Raw genomic sequence first — 23,124 nt, forward strand, 5'->3', positions numbered from 1 at the left:
TTGTTACCTCTGCAAAAAACCAGAATGTCATCAGCATAGAGAACATGACTAGGGGTGGCAATTCTAGGGCCAACAATAGATCTGAATTTCCCCTGCTCAAGCAACTTAGTTAGCCCTCTACTAATCACATCTTCAGCTAGACAAAAGAGCAAGGGGGATATGGGATCCCCTTGCCTTACCCCTCTCTTGCAGCTAAAGAAACCAACAGTGTGACCATCCACTGATATAGAGAGCTTAGCAGACCTAAGGATGACCTCAATCCAATGAATGAAGGAATGATTAAATCCAAAGGCCTCCAGGGTGTCCAAGAGGAACCTCCAGTCTATAGTGTCAAAGGCCTTCTTAATATCAAGCTTGAGGGCTAAATTTCCACCAATGGTCTTGTGATCAAGGAGATTGATAGCCTCAGAAGCTATGCATATGCAATCATGGATGTGCCTGTCCTTGATAAAGCCTCTTTGATGCTGAGATATTATCTTAGGAGCAATTTGGGCAAGCCTGTCAGCCAGGACTTTAGAGATGATTTTGAATTGGAAATTGGCTAGAGCAATAGGCCTAAAGTCCTCAATTTTATCAGCTGAGGGGAACTTAGGGATTAGAATCAGGTTATTAGAGTTGAGATTAGGGAGAATCCAACCCTGAACAAAGAACTGCTTCACAGAATTACACACATCAGGCCCAACTATTTCCCAGAAATTCTGAAAAAAGCAGCCACCAAAACCATCAGGGCCAGGGGCACCCTCTCCATTCATAGCAAAGACAGCAACCCTGATCTCATCCTCCAAAGGGATCCTGGAAAGCATATTATTGTCATCCTCAGTAACCAGCTTAGGAATGACATTGCCAATGAGATTGCTAGGCTGAGTAACATTATCAGAGGCATACAGGCTAGTAAAGTAGTGAAGGACATGATTCTCAATATCCTGCCTGATGCCTTAAAACAAATGATTCTCATTATTTCCTATGCCTTAAACTCATATCAGTTCCAAAAGTCTTATGAGTTGTGAGAATAATATCACTTATTTTATAACCCCTTAAATAAATAGTTGATATAATTGTATTAGATATATGATGTACAAACATTAGAAATTATAAAATTCTAACAATCTCTCACTTGAGCTTCATATTTTTCTGAAATAATTATATCAAATATTCTTTAGGAACACATCTTTATGATGTTTATATTTAGACATTTCTTTAATACAATATATTTCATCTTATATATCAACTATGAAATCACTATGACATTCATCACTATGGCCTTCATCACAATTAAACATGACTTGATCACAATGTTCATGATATAAATATGCTTAATGACAATAATCAAGTGACATAAAAATTTCATCCAATATAATCTCATACATGTTTATTTACGAAGATGTCTTTAGTGAGATCAATCTAGAATCTTTAATTATAATATAATAGTTACAACATAAAAAATATATAAGTAAAGTTCAAAGTAGAACAATAAATAAATCATCAATTTTATTATAGATGAGTAAATTAAATATAATTTTGATATTATATAACAGTCAGATGTTAACTTCTTACTTATTGCATTTAACTATTTTTAATATTAATTTACATAATGGTTGAAAGACGTTTGTTAATTATATTGAATTTCTTATTGTTACGATTTTTCACATTTGGGTGTGAAAATAGAATATAAAATTTAACTGATAAATTTGATAAATGATCTTTAAATTTTAATATTATATATCATTGTGACATTACACTCATTTCTATTGAATTTAACCATTTTAAATATTTATTTGCGTAAGGTTTGTTATATTGAATTTCTTACTGTAACGAATTATTTAATGACGAAAGAAGTATATAGAAATTACACATGTAAAATTATATGTATATCATTTTTCAAAAGTTTTAGGAAAGTATAAAGAATAAAATTAAATATAAACATTATATTTGTTGAATTAGATGAACGTAGTTATGCAAAATATTAACGAGGATTTAGAACGCATAATAGCACATGGTAGAGAAGTGACTGAAAAGAACCACATGCCTATATATATAAGAGTGAAAGCTAGAAATAGTTGTATATTTGAGCATAAACAAAAAGAGGTTGTAGCATAGTTATGGAGACAGAGAATAGCAATGTCAGTGAGAAGCTGGTCGTAAAAGAAGAAGATATAAACAGTAAGAAGAGGAAACAGCAACAACGAGGAGGCCTCAGAACATTGCCTTTCATCTTTGGTGAGCGTTCACGATTCATTACTCTTTCAATCTTGTCATTATTATTGAATTTGTTCATAAAATTGATGCACCCCACATTATTATATAATATTCTAACTTTAAGATGCATATCCTGAATCTTTTTCTCCTTCACTTCTGGAGAAATTACTATGTTAGTGTCGGAGACATATAAATCTTATATTAGTCAAATATATATATATATATATATATATATATATATATATGAGTATTTTTTAAATCAATAAGCTAAATGTGTATAAGACCATTGATTCTAGATCAGGCAATAATTTCTTGTACTTTCCCATCTATTTTCTCCTCTATTTTGTCTTAGCTTTACCTATTTATATACATGTTGGTCAGTAAGTTTCATAATTTCATTTACCCACTTTCTCCTATTTTTAAGACAGTTAAATTGTACATATTAATAAAAATGATTAACTTTCTAGATTTTTAAATATGTTAAAAGATTATAGTTTAACCCTTATTTAATATTAATTCTTAATTAATAGTGTTATTGAAAACAATAACAATATAGATAATAAATAAATATTATAAGATTGCAAAGCTTTTAAATGGTAAATAAAAAAACAAATAAATGCTACATAAAAAAGTAGAAGTAATTTATAAGATATGGAAAACATGTATATCATTTGAACTCTAATAAAAAAAATAGAAAGTAGCATAAAATAAAATAGAAAGAGAAATTTAGCAATGTATTCCCACTCTCCTTACATTATCTTCAAGAAACACTTGGGCATATTCTTAACTATTAGTTTAGTGTAGAGGGAAGGTTTACCTAGAGTTATTATTTTAGGTGGATGATTCTCTCAAGTGGCTTTCAACTTAGTTAATGATAGATGTGACCATCTCCATTCGTATACTTCTTTGGTTAATTTGATTAGAACTTGATTGTAAATGGATTGAATAACTCGTTGTGTCCACTAAACAAAGAAACAAATGAGGTGACAAATTATTCTGCTAATTAATATGTCCCATGAATTGGAGCTGGACATTCACCTAATTCAACTTCCTTCAACTAGATGTATGGATATGATTTACTATGATTGTATGAGAGTGTATTTTGTACAATATTTTCTAGTATAGTTTATTATCTTGGGGCTTTATTTATATAAAAACCACAAAATAGAAGGAGTATTTGAAAACTCAAGAACTCTGTGTCTTTCACACTTTTATATAAATCTATTGTATAAATATTACACTCAACTATGATTTGAAATGAAAACTTACTTGTAAGATGTTTCTACTTCAAAAGAGTTAGTTTGTCACCATGATTGAAGGAAACTTTTGGTGCACATTATTAAATAATAAAAAATTCGAAATATAGAATTTTATACTCGATTAGCTTTACAAGTTGCCACATGATACCATGTCGTTATTTGATTAAAATAATTTTTTTATGTCTATATAGACAAGACTAATACCCTTAAAATCAACCAAGTCAACTTTAGGAAGTTAGAAAATTTGATTTTACCTCCAAAAGGGGTGGCATAAAAGCCCCACAGACACCTGTACATTATATTATATTATATGCATGAGGATCAGACAAAGAAGAAACGTAAAAAAAGACTTGAAGCTAAGTGCATTGTAGAAGCTGCAACTTAATCAATTAGACTAATTCTTTGGAAAATTAGAAAATATATTAATTTTGTATGACTTAAGTTAGTGTCTTGTATTATTACTCTTAAATTATATTTTTAATCATCATGGGGATTGTTTCAGAGTAGAAACTGCACAAACCAAACCAGACTTTACCTAAAATAAGCAGAGCTTATATCTGTTTACATTTTTAAGTTTTTTTTCTTTTCAAAACTTGGTTTGGTTTGTTTAAATGGTTTGACCTAGTTCAAGGCTTGTTATATAATAAGGTCTTAAAATATAATTTGATATTAAAATTACATGTATTACTTATATTAAAATAATATAATATGAATATTATTATATAATATAATTAAATAAGTCGATCTGTTAGGCTTAATATACAATTTAGATGCCCTAAAACCTAACATAAGTTTTTAAAAAAATCTGAGTCTAACTTATTCACCAGGAAAATATGACATGACCTAACATGTTATATGTCATGTAATATGTCCCTGATAGGCGGTTTGATATGTTTTTAACATTAGGTTCGTTTAATCGATTACTCCATTATTTTTATAAGTATTGTTTGTTTTACAAAATTAGGAAATTATTGTTTTTTTTATTTTAATTTAACTATTATTCTCCACTTAATTCGACTATTATTCTCCATCATAATAATGGCGCTAATTATATATTTGATAAATAAAAAATCAATAATATCTTCAAGTTTGAAATTCGGCTGAAATAAAATATTTTTTAGAAGTGATACCTGTAAAGAAAAGGACGGAGGATGTTGAATCCACTATATGATTCTATTATATATTAATCAGGTTACCCAAAAGACGTTAGCTCCTTTTCAATTAAAGTTCCTCATCAATCGATTATACAATATGGTGTGAGATTATGTTTACATTGGAATTTATATTTTGTGTTGATGATGTGTCAGTCAATAAGGTGAGACCAAAAGTAATTTATTGGTCAAGTTGTCGATAAATTACTCACTCATACAGAGTTTTGGTCCCTCTTTCCATCTTTTTTCCACCCACTACAGGTTTAACAATAGGTGTCACGTGTATTAATTTCTTTTAGGAATGGGAATCATTAATAATTATATTAAGTGTGTAATATCTATATAATGTTACTTTAAAGATTTATATAAATCATTACATCATTTATCATTTATTTGAATTATTTTTTAGAAGAATCAATAATAATTAATTATGAATAGTAGATGATACAATAACATTTACAAAACTCATATACGATCATTGCATACATTCCTTATCTTATATTAATTAATACAAGGTTTAATTCTCTTAATATATTAAAAAATTATTTATATCGATTATACATGGTTGATTGTTGTAATTAATTTGCTATGTTTTAAGTAAAATATCCCACATATTCCTATCCATTTCCACTTAAATATGAGCTATTTAAACAAAACAAATCATCTTGACAAATATCTCACTCCTTAGAAAGTCTATATTTTTCAATCATTATTCCTCTTTAACCAGATCCTACATGACTCTTCCTCTACATAATAGTCTTCTCCCTTTAGCATAAATATTTTCGAGTTTCAATCGTTATTTCTCTTTAACTAGATCCTATTTGAGACTTCCTCTATGTGATAGTTTTCTCCCTTTCAACATAAATATTTTTGAGTATTCTTAACGATGCCACCAAGAACTCAACTCTTCTTTAAACTTGTTTGCAACTTCTCCAAACTTGTACCATTTTCTAATGAAACATGACACCTAGATATCCATCACTAGGAAGACTTTTAACACAACAAAAACACCAACACACAAGTTCACCATCAATCACCTATTTAATATTCAATTCAACTGAACCATGAAGCTTCTTTCAAAATCTCAACTACTACCACCATTCCATATACCCTCACTCATAAGAGTACTCCCACCATACACCTTGCCTCAAGACCAAACAGTGTTCTTGCCCCACCCTTGCATCCAAGTCAATATCCATGTCACACCTCACATCTTTACCAATGTTCATGTTACATCTGTATCAATGTCAATATCCGTATTACACCTTGCGTCCAAGTTATCCAACACATGTGTTACATACCTTGTATCGAAGCCAATGTGCTTGTGTCACACCCAATTTATTTCAATGCATCTGTGCTAAAGCTACATATTTGCCAATGTTATATCGTAAGCCCCAACATGTGATATTGTGAATCCGCTAGCAATAATATATTTTATCCATGACATTGTTGAAAATCAATGAGGATACTCCACTTATCTTCTCATATAAGAACATCTTCCTCAACAACAATAAAATATTACCAACATTTATCTCAAAGTCTAATGCACTACTTAGTAATGGTCCATGCTTACACCTGCCTATTGGGAACTCCCTTTTATAATGTCGATATGTTTGCACCTTTAACATTGTCCTATTTGTCTGCCCTGAAATTTCATCATTTTTTCCTCTGTAGTGCCTGATATCCTTCAACATCCTTGAATGCCCTTCACATAGAAATGGTTTCCTCGAGACCTTTATGTTATATTCTATTTCCTTTGGCTGTGAGACAATAGTACAATCGCGGTCTCATTAAATTTGAGTAAGTATCACCAAGTGTTGATAGGAACTAGACAAAGAACACATTAAAATTATTGTTTTATCATCTTCATCAACCTTCATATCTAGATTTTGCAGATCATTGATTATCTGATTGATGAGGTTAACATGTTGATGCAAATCAAAATCCCTCAACATCTTCAAGACATATAGTCATTACTTCATATACAACTTTCTCATCATAGACATTGACATGTATTGTTTCCTCAGTTTATGTCATCCTCTATTGCAGACAATACATCCATGACGTGATATCTCCTTCATTTGCGAGATGGTATCCAATATTCTTGTGACCCTATCCTTCAATTCTTCCAAATCTAGTTTATTATTATCATATAGTTTATTCTCTCTTAGTGTATTTGGCAGACTTTGTCCAATCAATATACCCTTCACACTCCTTTAACACAAACCAAAGCTATAAGATTCATTAAACTTCTTCGCCATGAATCTAATGTCTGAGTTAAGAGTCTTCTACAACAATGTATCTGATGCCAACTATTGATGCACCAGAAGTAATCATTGTGTAGTTTTAGGAACAAGAAATCAAATGATAGAGTAGAATAATAAAGAAGAAGAGAAGAACATAAGATATTTGTTAACGATGTTTGAAAAATAGTGTCTCCATCCTCTAAAATGTTGAGCGGTTACCAATACATTATTATAGATTAGGATTATAATATCATTTTCTCTGCTCACTTAAGGTTTACATAGCATATGTATATATTGCCATATACCTAGATCCAATACATAACCCTAAAATGCCATAAATTGTTTCTAGAATATATATTCAAAATGTTGATATCGGTTAGTAATGACCACGATCATGGAACCATACACAACTTGGTTGTGTGTTGTTGCCTATCATTAGATGTATCACCCGTAAGGTCATGGGTCAATACAAACCCTAAGTACATGGGTGTGGTTGCTTCCACATCCTGGTGGAGGTTTTTGTTAAACTAAGACCATAAGCATGCACACTCAATGCATAACACCAAGTAATGGAACAAGAAGATAGAGAAGTTTTGTGAGAAAAGTATATGGAAAAGTGAATGTACTCAAGTTGTATTGAAATAGTATATTGAGTATAAAAAATACAACCACTTAATTCTAAATGTATAAGTGTTATTTATAGCTTGCCATTAACCCAACTAACTTGCCAAATAAGGAAGCTTAACTACTAACTAACAAACATTCACATTAATCGATTAACGAGTCTAGCAGGGAGAATCACAATTTGTTCAACATTCTCCCTTAATTAAAACTAGCTAGACTTATCATTCTAATATTGTGCTTGAGTTATTCAAGTCTTCCCTTCTTCAATAATTTGGTAAACACATCTGCCAATTGGTTTTATGAAGTGTAGAATTCCACATTCACTTTCTCTTTGCTCACTTGATCTATTATATAGTGAAATCTAGTTTCTATGTGTTTGCTTCTTCCATGAGCCACAAGATTCATTGCCAAGTTGATAGCAGATTTGTTGTCCATTATCAGCTGCATCCCTTCTTCTGTTTTCATTCTAAGTTCTTCCATCCAACCATCCAACCACACAGTTTGGCATGTACTCATGTTAGCTGCAATATACTCAGCTTCACAAGAGGATAAGGCAACTACATCCTGCTTCTTGGAGCACCAACTCACAGGAGCATTGCCTAGATGGAGTAAGTTACCAGTTGTGCTCTTCCTATCTGACATGTCAATACACTAGTTTGCATTAGAGAAGCCAATCAACTTGAGTTTGAAATTTCTGTTTGGGTTTGTTGGATACAAGATGTCATAGTCAATAGTACCTCTCAAGTACCTTATGAGAGTCTTCACTGCACATACATGACTTTACTTAGGGGATTCCATGAACCTGCTCACCAATCCAACTCTATATGCAATATGAGGCCTTGAGTTGCACATAACTCAATGAACCTATTATTTGCCTATACTGAGTCTTATCAACCTCTTGATTTGTTTCCCCTTGACACAACCAACTCCAACTTCAACAGGGGTTGCAACTGTATTGCAATTCATCATTTGAAACCTCTCCAATACATCAGTAATGTACTTGCTTTGGTGCATGAAAATTCCATGTCCAGTCCTCTTGAATTCTATGCCTAGGAAATAGGAAAATTCTCCTAAATCAGTTATTTCAAACTCAACTTGCATCTCCTTGAATGCTAGGACATTGTTGATGTCTCTACCAATTATGAGAAGATCATTCACATAGAGGCAAAGTATGAGAAGACCTACCATGTGTTTTCCCTTCACATACACATCATGTTCATTTGTGCATTTTGTGAATCCTAGTTGCTGCAGGAATGGATCAATTCTCTTGTTCCATGCTCTTGGAGCTTGTTTAAGCCATATAGAGCCTTGTGTAACTTGTACACCATATCTTCTATGCCTTTTGCTGCTTCAAATCTAGGTGGTTGTGTCACAAACACTTCCTTGTCTAGAGGTCCATTCAAGAATGCAGACTTCACATCCATTTGATGTACCTCCCAACAATTGTAGGTAGCTAAGGTAATCATTAACCTTACAATCTCAATCCTAGCTACTAGTGCAAAAACCTCTTCATAATCAAATCCATGCTTCTAAAAGAATCCCTTTGCTACCATCTGGCTATATGTTTGGAGACCTCACAATTTGGATTTAGCTTGGTCTTAAAAACCCATTTCACAACTATAGCCCTCTTTCCACTTGGTAGATGTGTTAAGGTCCATGATTTGTTTCTTTCAATGGATATTAACTCCTCTTCCATAGCTTCAATGCAGTGTGTTTGTCTAAGAGCATCCTCCAAGCTTAGTGGTTCCATTTCTACCAACAAAGCCATGTGTACAAAATCACATTCTGCTGCGAGTGTGGAGTCTAAAAAACCCTCATAGTCCTTGAGCCTGGATGATGGTTATCTCATCCTATGAGATGTCAGTGTGGTGTTTGAAGGTTGAGCCTCCATCTTCACTTCACTTTCACCAAGTTGCAGCCTAGTCTCATCAAGTTGCAACCTAGTTTTGACACTAGAATTATTGTCTTCCTAGTTCCATCTCCAACTTTGACTTTATTCAAACCTCAGATTTCTATAGATCATGAACTTCTGAGTTAGAGGATCAAGAACTCTATATGCACCACTAGTGTGATAGCCCAAGAAAATCAGCTTCTCACCCCTATCATCAAGTTTTCTCCTCATTGCCTAAAGTACATGGCCATAACAGATTGAACCAAATACCTTGAGATGGCTCACATTTGGTTTAAGGTTTGACCAAGCTTCCTCAGGTGTCTTATAGTCCAATCTTTTGGTTGGACTCTATTTATGATGTATTTTGATGTTGACATAACCTCACCCCAAAACTTCTTTGGCAAATTCTTGATTTTCAGCATACTTCTAGCCATATTGAGTATAGTCATGTTTTCCCTTTCAGTTGTGCTATTATGCTGTAGTGTGTAAGGAGCTATTACCTCTTGGTGAACCTCTTCTTTGCTGCAAAACTCTTCAAACTCAGCAGACATGTATTCACCTCCACCATCTGATATGAGTTGTTTCAATTTCAGCTCACTCTCTATTTCTACTCGAACTTTGAATTTCCTAAAATTCTCAAATATTTCACTCTTACTTTTCAATAGATAGATCCATACCTTTCTTTTATGATCATTTATTAAAGTTAGGAAGTATTTGTTCCCTCCAGTTGAGTCTACTTCAGATGATCCACACACATCACTATAGACTAACTCCAAAGGCTTCACTGTCCTTGAAGAAATGTTTGAGGCAAATGAATTTCTTGTTTGCTTGCTAACTAGGCATTCATCACACAATGTCTCAGGTGACTTTATGTGTGATAAACTTGCCACAAGTCATTCTTACTTAGCAATTCTGAACTTCTAAAGTTTAGATGTCCATATTTTTGGTGCCAAAGCCATGAGTCTTGTTCTGCAGCAACCTTAAGACATCTTTGCTCACCAACTTGAATCTGAATTTTGAAGGTTCTATTTGATGAGAGTGGCGCCTTTAACACCTTATGGTTGTCATTATCAAATGCAATCAACTCACCATTTTGCACCACTATCCTATATCCCTTCCCCAACAATTGGCCAAGACTTAGTAGGTTGTTCTTCATTCTAGGCATATATAGGACATTAGATATATAAGACTTTCTCCCATCTAGCCTTTTAATCATCACCTTGCCAACCCCTTTTGTTGAGATTGAACTATGATCAGCAAACTTCACTTCACTCTTGGCTGATTCATCAAGTGTTGCAAACCAATCTCTTCTATCCGTCATGTGGTTTGATCAACATGTGTCTAGGTACTAGAAGTCAGTGTACCCATCATTTCCCTGATCATTCTTTATGGTAGCCATCAACAAACGCTGATCTTCATCAACATTATTATAGTTTTCACCTTGTGCCAAGCTAGCTTTATCTTCTCTACCCTTTTGCCATATGTTGATCTTGCACTCAGATGCAAAGTGACCATAGTTCCTACAATTGCAGTACTACACTTTCTTCTTGTCTTGTTTCCTTCCGAATTCAGAATTCCTGTATGAATTCTTGCTATGATCATAATCAACAGTATTCTTCATTCCATTGTTGTCATATCTTCTAAATGAAGACCCTTGTTCACTTGTCTTCCATCTGTTGTTCTGATCCTTCTCTTTGTTTTTCTTGTTCCATTGACTAGGAACTTTCTTATTGAGTCTATCTTGAAAGGCTTGATCACCATATCTATCTGGGTTCCTCTCTTTCAGCCTTAATCCATGAGCTTCAAGAGATCCTTCCAATTCCTCAATCTTGTATTCTTCAAGATTCATGGATACTTCTATTACAACTACTATGTGATCAAATTTAAAGGTGAGTGTTCTAAGCACCTTTTCAACAACTACTTGATCCTTTATTGCCTCCCCACATGACTTCATCAAATTTATGAGTGCAAGGATTTTGTTCATGTATTTAGTAACTAATTCATTTTCTTTCATATGAAGCAATTCATACTGCCTGCGCAGGGTCTACAATCTCACCTTCTTGATCTTTGCAGCACCCCGTAACTCTTCTCCAAGTTATCCTAGTCATGCTTTTCTGTTTTTGCTCCACTTATTTTCTCAAAGTTGGCTTCATCAACACACTAATAAATGAGGAACAAGACTTTGCAGTCTTTCTTCTTTGCTTCCTTATAGGTTGCTCTTTGGGCCTCAGTGACACTTTCACCAATTTCCGGGTATCCATTTTGCACTATCTCATAGACTTCTTGAAAACTAAATATTGCTTTCATTTGGTTCCACCATCGGTCGTAGTTCTTGCCATCAAGAACTAGCAGAGTCTTTTAAAGTCATTGCTATTTGTCATAGTTCTATTACTTCTCCACTTTCCTGCTTCACTCCTTGTTTTTTTGGTTCTTGGATTCACACAGAATCCTCTTCCCATTTTCTTCACTATCACAGGTCCCTTCTCTTCGAATCTTGATTCACGTAGAATCATTAACACAGCTTTAATACCATTGTTAAACCAAGACCATAAGCATGTACACTCAATGCATAACACTAAGTAATAGAACAAGAAGATAACAAAGTTTTGTGAGAAAAGTATATGGAAAAGTGAATGTATTCAAGTTGTATTGAAAGAGTATATTGAGTATAAAAAATACAACTACTTAATTCAAAATGTATAAGTACTATTTATAGCTTTCCATTAACCCAACTAATTTGGCAAATAAGGAAGCTTAACTACTAATTAACAAATAGTCACATTAATCAATTAATGAGTATAGCAGAATTACAATTTATTCAACAATTTTATCTGTAATTATACAGTTTTTGGTGCTTCAAGAACACTTCCATGAATCCCCACACATTTTGACTATATTTCACTTAAATATGAGTCATTTTCACAACACACTTTTTTCCGTTGATCTTCTAGTTGTTATGATGACCACAATTCCTAACCCATTACAATTCTTCCCTAACGGTTGCGACCTCCTCACTGCTCAAACCCCCTAATACGTACTCTTCTCATATGCTTCAGTGTTTCATCTCTTCACCTCAATCATTCTTGCTTCTATGCTCACTCTCTCATTTCTATGTTTGTTAGTTAGAATGATTTTTCTTCATAACTATACTTATAACTAGTTTCTTCTATGTTTTAGCTTTATGTGTAATAAATACCTTATGTAACTTTCCTTTATAAGTGAATCTCTAGGTAAGAGGAACTTACATTTTCTAGGATTGTAAAAAACTTATGCTATGTGACTTGTTTTGCTTGGAATATATATTATTATGTGATTATTTCCGAAGATTTTGTAATTTTTGTTGTGATCTAGAGGTTATATTTTTTGGGGTGTTATTTTGAGAGCATATAAGTATATAATTTAAATTTAATTTAGTATTTTTGTTGGTTTATACTATGTTTATAATACTCAATAAAACAAATATTAAATGAAATAGCCAACTCCAACTTCAACAGGGGTTGCAACTGTATTGCAATTCATCATTTGAAACCTCTCCAATACATCAGTAATGTACTTGCTTTGGTGCATGAAAATTCCATGTCCAGTCCTCTTGAATTCTATGCCTAGGAAATAGGAAAATTCTCCTAAATCAGTTATTTCAAACTCAACTTGCATCTCCTTGAATGCTAGGACATTGTTGATGTCTCTACCAATTATGAGAAGATCATTCACATAGAGGCAAAGTATGAGAAGACCTACCATGTGTTTTCCCTTCACATACACATCATGTTCATTTGTGCATTTTGTGAATCCTAGTTGCTGCAGGAATGGATCAATTCTCTTGTTCCATGCTCTTGGAGCTTGTTTAAGCCATATAGAGCCTTGTGTAACTTGTACACCATATCTTCTATGCCTTTTGCTGCTTCAAATCTAGGTGGTTGTGTCACAAACACTTCCTTGTCTAGAGGTCCATTCAAGAATGCAGACTTCACATCCATTTGATGTACCTCCCAACAATTGTAGGTAGCTAAGGTAATCATTAACCTTACAATCTCAATCCTAGCTACTAGTGCAAAAACCTCTTCATAATCAAATCCATGCTTCTAAAAGAATCCCTTTGCTACCATCTGGCTATATGTTTGGAGACCTCACAATTTGGATTTAGCTTGGTCTTAAAAACCCATTTCACAACTATAGCCCTCTTTCCACTTGGTAGATGTGTTAAGGTCCATGATTTGTTTCTTTCAATGGATATTAACTCCTCTTCCATAGCTTCAATGCAGTGTGTTTGTCTAAGAGCATCCTCCAAGCTTAGTGGTTCCATTTCTACCAACAAAGCCATGTGTACAAAATCACATTCTGCTGCGAGTGTGGAGTCTAAAAAACCCTCATAGTCCTTGAGCCTGGATGATGGTTATCTCATCCTATGAGATGTCAGTGTGGTGTTTGAAGGTTGAGCCTCCATCTTCACTTCACTTTCACCAAGTTGCAGCCTAGTCTCATCAAGTTGCAACCTAGTTTTGACACTAGAATTATTGTCTTCCTAGTTCCATCTCCAACTTTGACTTTATTCAAACCTCAGATTTCTATAGATCATGAACTTCTGAGTTAGAGGATCAAGAACTCTATATGCACCACTAGTGTGATAGCCCAAGAAAATCAGCTTCTCACCCCTATCATCAAGTTTTCTCCTCATTGCCTAAAGTACATGGCCATAACAGATTGAACCAAATACCTTGAGATGGCTCACATTTGGTTTAAGGTTTGACCAAGCTTCCTCAGGTGTCTTATAGTCCAATCTTTTGGTTGGACTCTATTTATGATGTATTTTGATGTTGACATAACCTCACCCCAAAACTTCTTTGGCAAATTCTTGATTTTCAGCATACTTCTAGCCATATTGAGTATAGTCATGTTTTCCCTTTCAGTTGTGCTATTATGCTGTAGTGTGTAAGGAGCTATTACCTCTTGGTGAACCTCTTCTTTGCTGCAAAACTCTTCAAACTCAGCAGACATGTATTCACCTCCACCATCTGATATGAGTTGTTTCAATTTCAGCTCACTCTCTATTTCTACTCGAACTTTGAATTTCCTAAAATTCTCAAATATTTCACTCTTACTTTTCAATAGATAGATCCATACCTTTCTTTTATGATCATTTATTAAAGTTAGGAAGTATTTGTTCCCTCCAGTTGAGTCTACTTCAGATGATCCACACACATCACTATAGACTAACTCCAAAGGCTTCACTGTCCTTGAAGAAATGTTTGAGGCAAATGAATTTCTTGTTTGCTTGCTAACTAGGCATTCATCACACAATGTCTCAGGTGACTTTATGTGTGATAAACTTGCCACAAGTCATTCTTACTTAGCAATTCTGAACTTCTAAAGTTTAGATGTCCATATTTTTGGTGCCAAAGCCATGAGTCTTGTTCTGCAGCAACCTTAAGACATCTTTGCTCACCAACTTGAATCTGAATTTTGAAGGTTCTATTTGATGAGAGTGGCGCCTTTAACACCTTATGGTTGTCATTATCAAATGCAATCAACTCACCATTTTGCACCACTATCCTATATCCCTTCCCCAACAATTGGCCAAGACTTAGTAGGTTGTTCTTCATTCTAGGCATATATAGGACATTAGATATATAAGACTTTCTCCCATCTAGCCTTTTAATCATCACCTTGCCAACCCCTTTTGTTGAGATTGAACTATGATCAGCAAACTTCACTTCACTCTTGGCTGATTCATCAAGTGTTGCAAACCAATCTCTTCTATCCGTCATGTGGTTTGATCAACATGTGTCTAGGTACTAGAAGTCAGTGTACCCATCATTTCCCTGATCATTCTTTATGGTAGCCATCAACAAACGCTGATCTTCATCAACATTATTATAGTTTTCACCTTGTGCCAAGCTAGCTTTATCTTCTCTACCCTTTTGCCATATGTTGATCTTGCACTCAGATGCAAAGTGACCATAGTTCCTACAATTGCAGTACTACACTTTCTTCTTGTCTTGTTTCCTTCCGAATTCAGAATTCCTGTATGAATTCTTGCTATGATCATAATCAACAGTATTCTTCATTCCATTGTTGTCATATCTTCTAAATGAAGACCCTTGTTCACTTGTCTTCCATCTGTTGTTCTGATCCTTCTCTTTGTTTTTCTTGTTCCATTGACTAGGAACTTTCTTATTGAGTCTATCTTGAAAGGCTTGATCACCATATCTATCTGGGTTCCTCTCTTTCAGCCTTAATCCATGAGCTTCAAGAGATCCTTCCAATTCCTCAATCTTGTATTCTTCAAGATTCATGGATACTTCTATTACAACTACTATGTGATCAAATTTAAAGGTGAGTGTTCTAAGCACCTTTTCAACAACTACTTGATCCTTTATTGCCTCCCCACATGACTTCATCAAATTTATGAGTGCAAGGATTTTGTTCATGTATTTAGTAACTAATTCATTTTCTTTCATATGAAGCAATTCATACTGCCTGCGCAGGGTCTACAATCTCACCTTCTTGATCTTTGCAGCACCCCGTAACTCTTCTCCAAGTTATCCTAGTCATGCTTTTCTGTTTTTGCTCCACTTATTTTCTCAAAGTTGGCTTCATCAACACACTAATAAATGAGGAACAAGACTTTGCAGTCTTTCTTCTTTGCTTCCTTATAGGTTGCTCTTTGGGCCTCAGTGACACTTTCACCAATTTCCGGGTATCCATTTTGCACTATCTCATAGACTTCTTGAAAACTAAATATTGCTTTCATTTGGTTCCACCATCGGTCGTAGTTCTTGCCATCAAGAACTAGCAGAGTCTTTTAAAGTCATTGCTATTTGTCATAGTTCTATTACTTCTCCACTTTCCTGCTTCACTCCTTGTTTTTTTGGTTCTTGGATTCACACAGAATCCTCTTCCCATTTTCTTCACTATCACAGGTCCCTTCTCTTCGAATCTTGATTCACGTAGAATCATTAGGCGCCTTTAACACCTTATGGTTGTCATTATCAAATGCAATCAACTCACCATTTTGCACCACTATCCTATATCCCTTCCCCAACAATTGGCCAAGACTTAGTAGGTTGTTCTTCATTCTAGGCATATATAGGACATTAGATATATAAGACTTTCTCCCATCTAGCCTTTTAATCATCACCTTGCCAACCCCTTTTGTTGAGATTGAACTATGATCAGCAAACTTCACTTCACTCTTGGCTGATTCATCAAGTGTTGCAAACCAATCTCTTCTATCCGTCATGTGGTTTGATCAACATGTGTCTAGGTACTAGAAGTCAGTGTACCCATCATTTCCCTGATCATTCTTTATGGTAGCCATCAACAAACGCTGATCTTCATCAACATTATTATAGTTTTCACCTTGTGCCAAGCTAGCTTTATCTTCTCTACCCTTTTGCCATATGTTGATCTTGCACTCAGATGCAAAGTGACCATAGTTCCTACAATTGCAGTACTACACTTTCTTCTTGTCTTGTTTCCTTCCGAATTCAGAATTCCTGTATGAATTCTTGCTATGATCATAATCAACAGTATTCTTCATTCCATTGTTGTCATATCTTCTAAATGAAGACCCTTGTTCACTTGTCTTCCATCTGTTGTTCTGATCCTTCTCTTTGTTTTTCTTGTTCCATTGACTAGGAACTTTCTTATTGAGTCTATCTTGAAAGGCTTGATCACCATATCTATCTGGGTTCCTCTCTTTCAGCCTTAATCCATGAGCTTCAAGAGATCCTTCCAATTCCTCAATCTTGTATTCTTCAAGATTCATGGATACTTCTATTACAACTACTATGTGATCAAATTTAAAGGTGAGTGTTCTAAGCACCTTTTCAACAACTACTTGATCCTTTATTGCCTCCCCACATGACTTCATCAAATTTATGAGTGCAAGGATTTTGTTCATGTATTTAGTAACTAATTCATTTTCTTTCATATGAAGCAATTCATACTGCCTGCGCAGGGTCTACAATCTCACCTTCTTGATCTTTGCAGCACCCCGTAACTCTTCTCCAAGTTATCCTAGTCATGCTTTTCTGTTTTTGCTCCACTTATTTTCTCAAAGTTGGCTTCATCAACACACTAATAAATGAGGAACAAGACTTTGCAGTCTTTCTTCTTTGCTTCCTTATAGGTTGCTCTTTGGGCCTCAGTGACACTTTCACCAATTTCCGGGTATCCATTTTGCACTATCTCATAGACTTCTTGAAAACTAAATATTGCTTTCATTTGGTTCCACCATCGGTCGTAGTTCTTGCCATCAAGAACTAGCAGAGTCTTTTAAAGTCATTGCTATTTGTCATAGTTCTATTACTTCTCCACTTTCCTGCTTCACTCCTTGTTTTTTTGGTTCTTGGATTCACACAGAATCCTCTTCCCATTTTCTTCACTATCACAGGTCCCTTCTCTTCGAATCTTGATTCACGTAGAATCATTAACACAGCTTTAATACCATTGTTAAACCAAGACCATAAGCATGTACACTCAATGCATAACACTAAGTAATAGAACAAGAAGATAACAAAGTTTTGTGAGAAAAGTATATGGAAAAGTGAATGTATTCAAGTTGTATTGAAAGAGTATATTGAGTATAAAAAATACAACTACTTAATTCAAAATGTATAAGTACTATTTATAGCTTTCCATTAACCCAACTAATTTGGCAAATAAGGAAGCTTAACTACTAATTAACAAATAGTCACATTAATCAATTAATGAGTATAGCAGAATTACAATTTATTCAACAATTTTATCTGTAATTATACAGTTTTTGGTGCTTCAAGAACACTTCCATGAATCCCCACACATTTTGACTATATTTCACTTAAATATGAGTCATTTTCACAACACACTTTTTTCCGTTGATCTTCTAGTTGTTATGATGACCACAATTCCTAACCCATTACAATTCTTCCCTAACGGTTGCGACCTCCTCACTGCTCAAACCCCCTAATACGTACTCTTCTCATATGCTTCAGTGTTTCATCTCTTCACCTCAATCATTCTTGCTTCTATGCTCACTCTCTCATTTCTATGTTTGTTAGTTAGAATGATTTTTCTTCATAACTATACTTATAACTAGTTTCTTCTATGTTTTAGCTTTATGTGTAATAAATACCTTATGTAACTTTCCTTTATAAGTGAATCTCTAGGTAAGAGGAACTTACATTTTCTAGGATTGTAAAAAACTTATGCTATGTGACTTGTTTTGCTTGGAATATATATTATTATGTGATTATTTCCGAAGATTTTGTAATTTTTGTTGTGATCTAGAGGTTATATTTTTTGGGGTGTTATTTTGAGAGCATATAAGTATATAATTTAAATTTAATTTAGTATTTTTGTTGGTTTATACTATGTTTATAATACTCAATAAAACAAATATTAAATGAAATAGTAAATATATTTAATATCTTGATATTATAAATTTATTAATTCATTTCTATTCGGACGACTTATATTATGAGGATTTTTAGGCTAAACTTTCAGGACGACTTAGAATTATTCTTGGGATAATATCTTAAAGATTAGGGGCCAATTGAATTACAATTTCCTCCAGAAATTATATGTGGTAATTCTAAATATTCTTTTTGTCCATGAGTTTTCCTATGCTTTTTAATACATGCTACTAAGGATTTGCTTACCATTGTCCTTATATTAATGTTTAAACAACCTAAAATTTAAATTCAATCTTAAAAGATTTAAAGCAATATAAAATACATCAATTGGTAAGGTAGACTTTGCATTTTTTTAGTTTCTTGAACACTGTAACTAGGGTAATCATTAGCAAAACCGTACTAAATAAAGTAAATATTAAATAAATATGTTAAATGAACTCTTCTCTTGAAAATATAAAAAAAACATTGAAAATATATAATCATGAGAATATTTAAATTAATTAAGAAGTTTAAAATTATTCATTGTCAATATAAATATACGGTCTCTTAGATCTAGCCTAAAACTATGAGAGGATTATTCACAAATAAATCATGTTTTACGTACTACTAATTTAAAAAGAGAGAAAAAAAAAGTATTCTGCAGTGTCTATTATTGCATCATTTTATACTGTGTATTAACTAATTAATTTTGGGTGGTAAATTTCGGTGGTGTGTGGAAATGTGAATGTATATGCAGCAAATGAAGTATGTGATAGATTTGCCATAGCTGGTTTTTATGGTAACTTGATAAGTTACCTGACCCAAGTGCTGAACATGCCATTGGTTTCTGCCTCCAACACTCTCACCATATTTATTGGAATAGCTAGCTTCACCCCACTCTTTGGAGCTCTTATTGATGAGTCCTTTGCTGGCAGATTTTGGACTATTACTGTTGCTTCTCTTATCTATGAACTGGTTTGTCATCATCTTCTCTATACAATCTCAATTATACAACATTTTTGGATTAAAATCATAAAGATAACATGTGGAAAATTTATGATTAAGCTATATATATTTAAATCACTTTTTATAGAATGTTGTCCTAGAACGACATTTGTTGAGAGAGTCACATATCCCAAAATGATTAATTTTTCACTTATAGAATGAAGGGATAATACTCTTGGTTATACAAAAAAATCACAATATCCTTGGATGCAATCATATTTTACAAATTACAATCCTAAATGGTAATTAATCTTTGCCTACAGATTTATTTAACTACACTGATGAACCATTCGATATAATTATTCTAATATATGTATTTGAAATATAAATACTCTAAGCATACTAAATCCATATTGTATGCTATACCGTGCCAATTATATTGTTACACTCTTGTGCCTAACACAGGGAATGGTTACTATAACATTATCAACTGTCCTACCACATATGCGTCCACCACCATGCCCAACTCAACTGAACTGCCAAGAAGCCACGTCTTCGCAGCTCCATATAGTCTATGTCTCTCTCCTCCTCACAGCCCTTGGCGCGGGCGGCATTAGGCCTTGTGTCGTGCCTTTTTCCGCGGACCAATTCGATATGACGAAAAAAAGTGTCGCTTCTAGGAAGTGGAACATTTTTAATTGGTATTTTTTCTTCATGGGATTGGCTTCTCTAAGTGCTTTGACCATTGTGGTTTATATTCAAGATAATTTGAGTTGGGGATGGGGCCTAGCCATTCCAACAATTGCAATGCTAATATCAATTGTTGTCTTTGTTTTGGGTTCACCACTCTATAAGCATGTGAAACCAGGTGGAAGTCCTTTGATTCGTTTGGTGCAAGTGATAGTGGCAGCTGTAAAGAAGAGGAAGGAGGTTTTACCAGAAGATCCTAATCTTTTGTACCAAAATAAAGAGCTTGATGCTACTATTTCTTTGGAAGGAAGGCTTTTACATTCTGATCAATTTAAGTAAGTAATTTTGTGTTGTGCTTATGATTCAAACCAAAATTTTATCTCATCATGGGCATATGCAATGTTTTAAATTGCACTCCGTAACCGCAATTGCAACTGTAATATTGTGGTTTTAGGAGTCTCTGCAACATTCTCAGGATTGCGATTGTGGATACATTTTCCCACAATTGTAGTAAAAGTGATATAACTGTGACAACTACAACAGCAAATTACACAAATTTGGCATTGCCTTTCGTGGATATTACACAAATTTAGTAACTTCAAAGATAAAATGCCTTCAATAATCTACCAAAAGTACATTGACAACTCTTAATGTATACATACATATGAACATATATGCTTAACCAAAGTGTACAAAATATAGGAGAAACCTTTTGTTGACTAATCTCAACTTTGCAGATGGTTAGACAAAGCTGCAATTGTTACAGAAGAGGAGAGAAGAGATCCAAATGCATCATCACCAAACTTATGGAAATTAGTCACTGTCCATAGAGTTGAAGAGCTAAAATCTATGATTAGAACACTTCCAATTTGGTCATCAGGAATTTTGCTCATAACTGCTACAGCACATCTAAACAGCTTCGTCATTCAACAAGCGCGAACGATGGATCGCCACCTTTCTCGTTCGTTCCAAATTTCCCCAGCTAATATGTCTGTATTCAGTGTTCTAACCATGATGACAGGAGTTATTCTCTACGAGCGCCTTTTCGTACCAATCGCCCGTAGATTCACTGGAAACCCTGTTGGAATTACATGCCTCCAAAGAATGGGAATAGGCTTCATGATTAACATTATAGCCACTATGATTTCAGCATTAGTGGAAATCAAAAGAAAAGCAGTTGCTGCAGAGTACAACTTATTGGACGATCCGAAATCGATTATTCCGATTAGTGTGTTTTGGTTAGTACCACAGTATTTTCTCCATGGAATGGCTGATGTTTTTGCATCAGTTGGAATATTTGAGTTTCTCATTGATCAATCCCCTGAAAGCATGAGAAGTAGTGCTACAGCACTATATTGTGTAATTACAGCCATTGGGAGCTATGTTGCTACATTAATGGTAACACTTGTTCATAAATATAGTGGTAAGGAGAATAATTGGTTACCTGATAGGAACCTTAATAGGGGTAAATTGGACTACTATTACTGGTTTGTTAGTGGAATTCAAGTTATAAATCTCATTTATTTTGTACTATGTTCTTGGTTTTATACTTGCAAGCCTTTGGAGGAAACTTGTGAAGGGAACAATGACATAGATTTGGAAGAGTTCAATGAAAGAATTTCATCTGCTAATTCAAATGATGGGCATAAGGATAATGATGATAAGTGAAAGTTCAGAAAGGATTAAGGAGATTTTTTGTATCATTGATAGCAACTATTTTGCATTATTGGGCTCTTGGAATGTTCAATTACTTAATATTTGACATGTAAAGCTAGAACATTTCCTTTTTATTTCAAATGTTGTTCACTCTAATTATATTAACGAGTGATTTCATGTTATTAAGATTTTAAGGAATTTATTTGCAATAGATAAATTTGTCAAGGACATGTTTATTTCTAGCTTTGCCGCATTACATTTTCAATATCAATTACCAATATATTTTCTTCTGGAAAACTTTTACAACATATGTAGCCATTCCAAAGAATATTACCAACAGTGAATTTGTGTATTTGAAAATGGTAGATGTTACTTGTAGTTGAATTTGGAGAATGTAATTTTTTCATTCTTAAATTTTAAGCTCTTTGTGATGTGTAAAGACCTTAAAAAGGGAGTGATTATTTTGCCTAAAATATATATAGAAGGTTAGAGTTTACGCGATGTTAATGTAAAGTTTTTTACACCGTCCACCATTAATTTGTATTATTTTTTGTTTGAGAGTCAATAATGATTAATATATGAATGATGAATGATTTATTGACAATATAAAAACACTATTAGTATATATTAAATCCAATATATAGATAAGAAATGAAGAATAACTTTTCAATTAACTACATGTGTTATAAAAAGGTAGTGTAATCAATTACCCCTCAAAAAGAGGGATATAACATATCAATTTAAAATATGTTCCGATATAAGTATATAACCTATCTATATAAAGAAAAAATATAAAATAATTATTTATGGTGTAATTTATGTTTATTCATTTTACTCTTTATAGTTTCTAATTTCATGATTCTATAAATCAGTGTTGTGAGAACCAGACCGTACTGCACGGTCCGATCAGTTTGACCGCTGACCAGACTTGAAAACGAGTATGGTTTACCGTTTTAACTGAGTGAGAGTTAGATCGCTTTGAACTGGAAAAATTTCGGTCCTATCGTGTTAAATCCGTTAAACCAGATTAAACCGGGACGTAAACTGGACGATAACATTATTCTAATATTTTGTTTTACTCCAGTATAAAGA

The 23,124-nt window shown here is 33.7% G+C and overlaps 1 protein-coding gene across 1 annotated transcript; it reads left to right on the plus strand.

The window, feature by feature from the left end:
- LOC109344822 (protein NRT1/ PTR FAMILY 3.1-like) lies at positions 2,083-22,197 on the plus strand. The gene is made up of 4 exons (XM_019583565.1): positions 2,083-2,217; positions 19,499-19,716; positions 20,152-20,711; positions 21,114-22,197. Exons 1-4 carry the CDS (start codon positions 2,100-2,102, stop codon positions 22,042-22,044), a joined length of 1,827 nt encoding a protein of 608 aa, XP_019439110.1. The 5' UTR covers positions 2,083-2,099; the 3' UTR covers positions 22,045-22,197.

Source organism: Lupinus angustifolius, chromosome LG04 (genome assembly GCF_001865875.1).
Source record: "Lupinus angustifolius cultivar Tanjil chromosome LG04, LupAngTanjil_v1.0, whole genome shotgun sequence".
Lineage (NCBI taxonomy): Eukaryota > Viridiplantae > Streptophyta > Magnoliopsida > Fabales > Fabaceae > Lupinus > Lupinus angustifolius.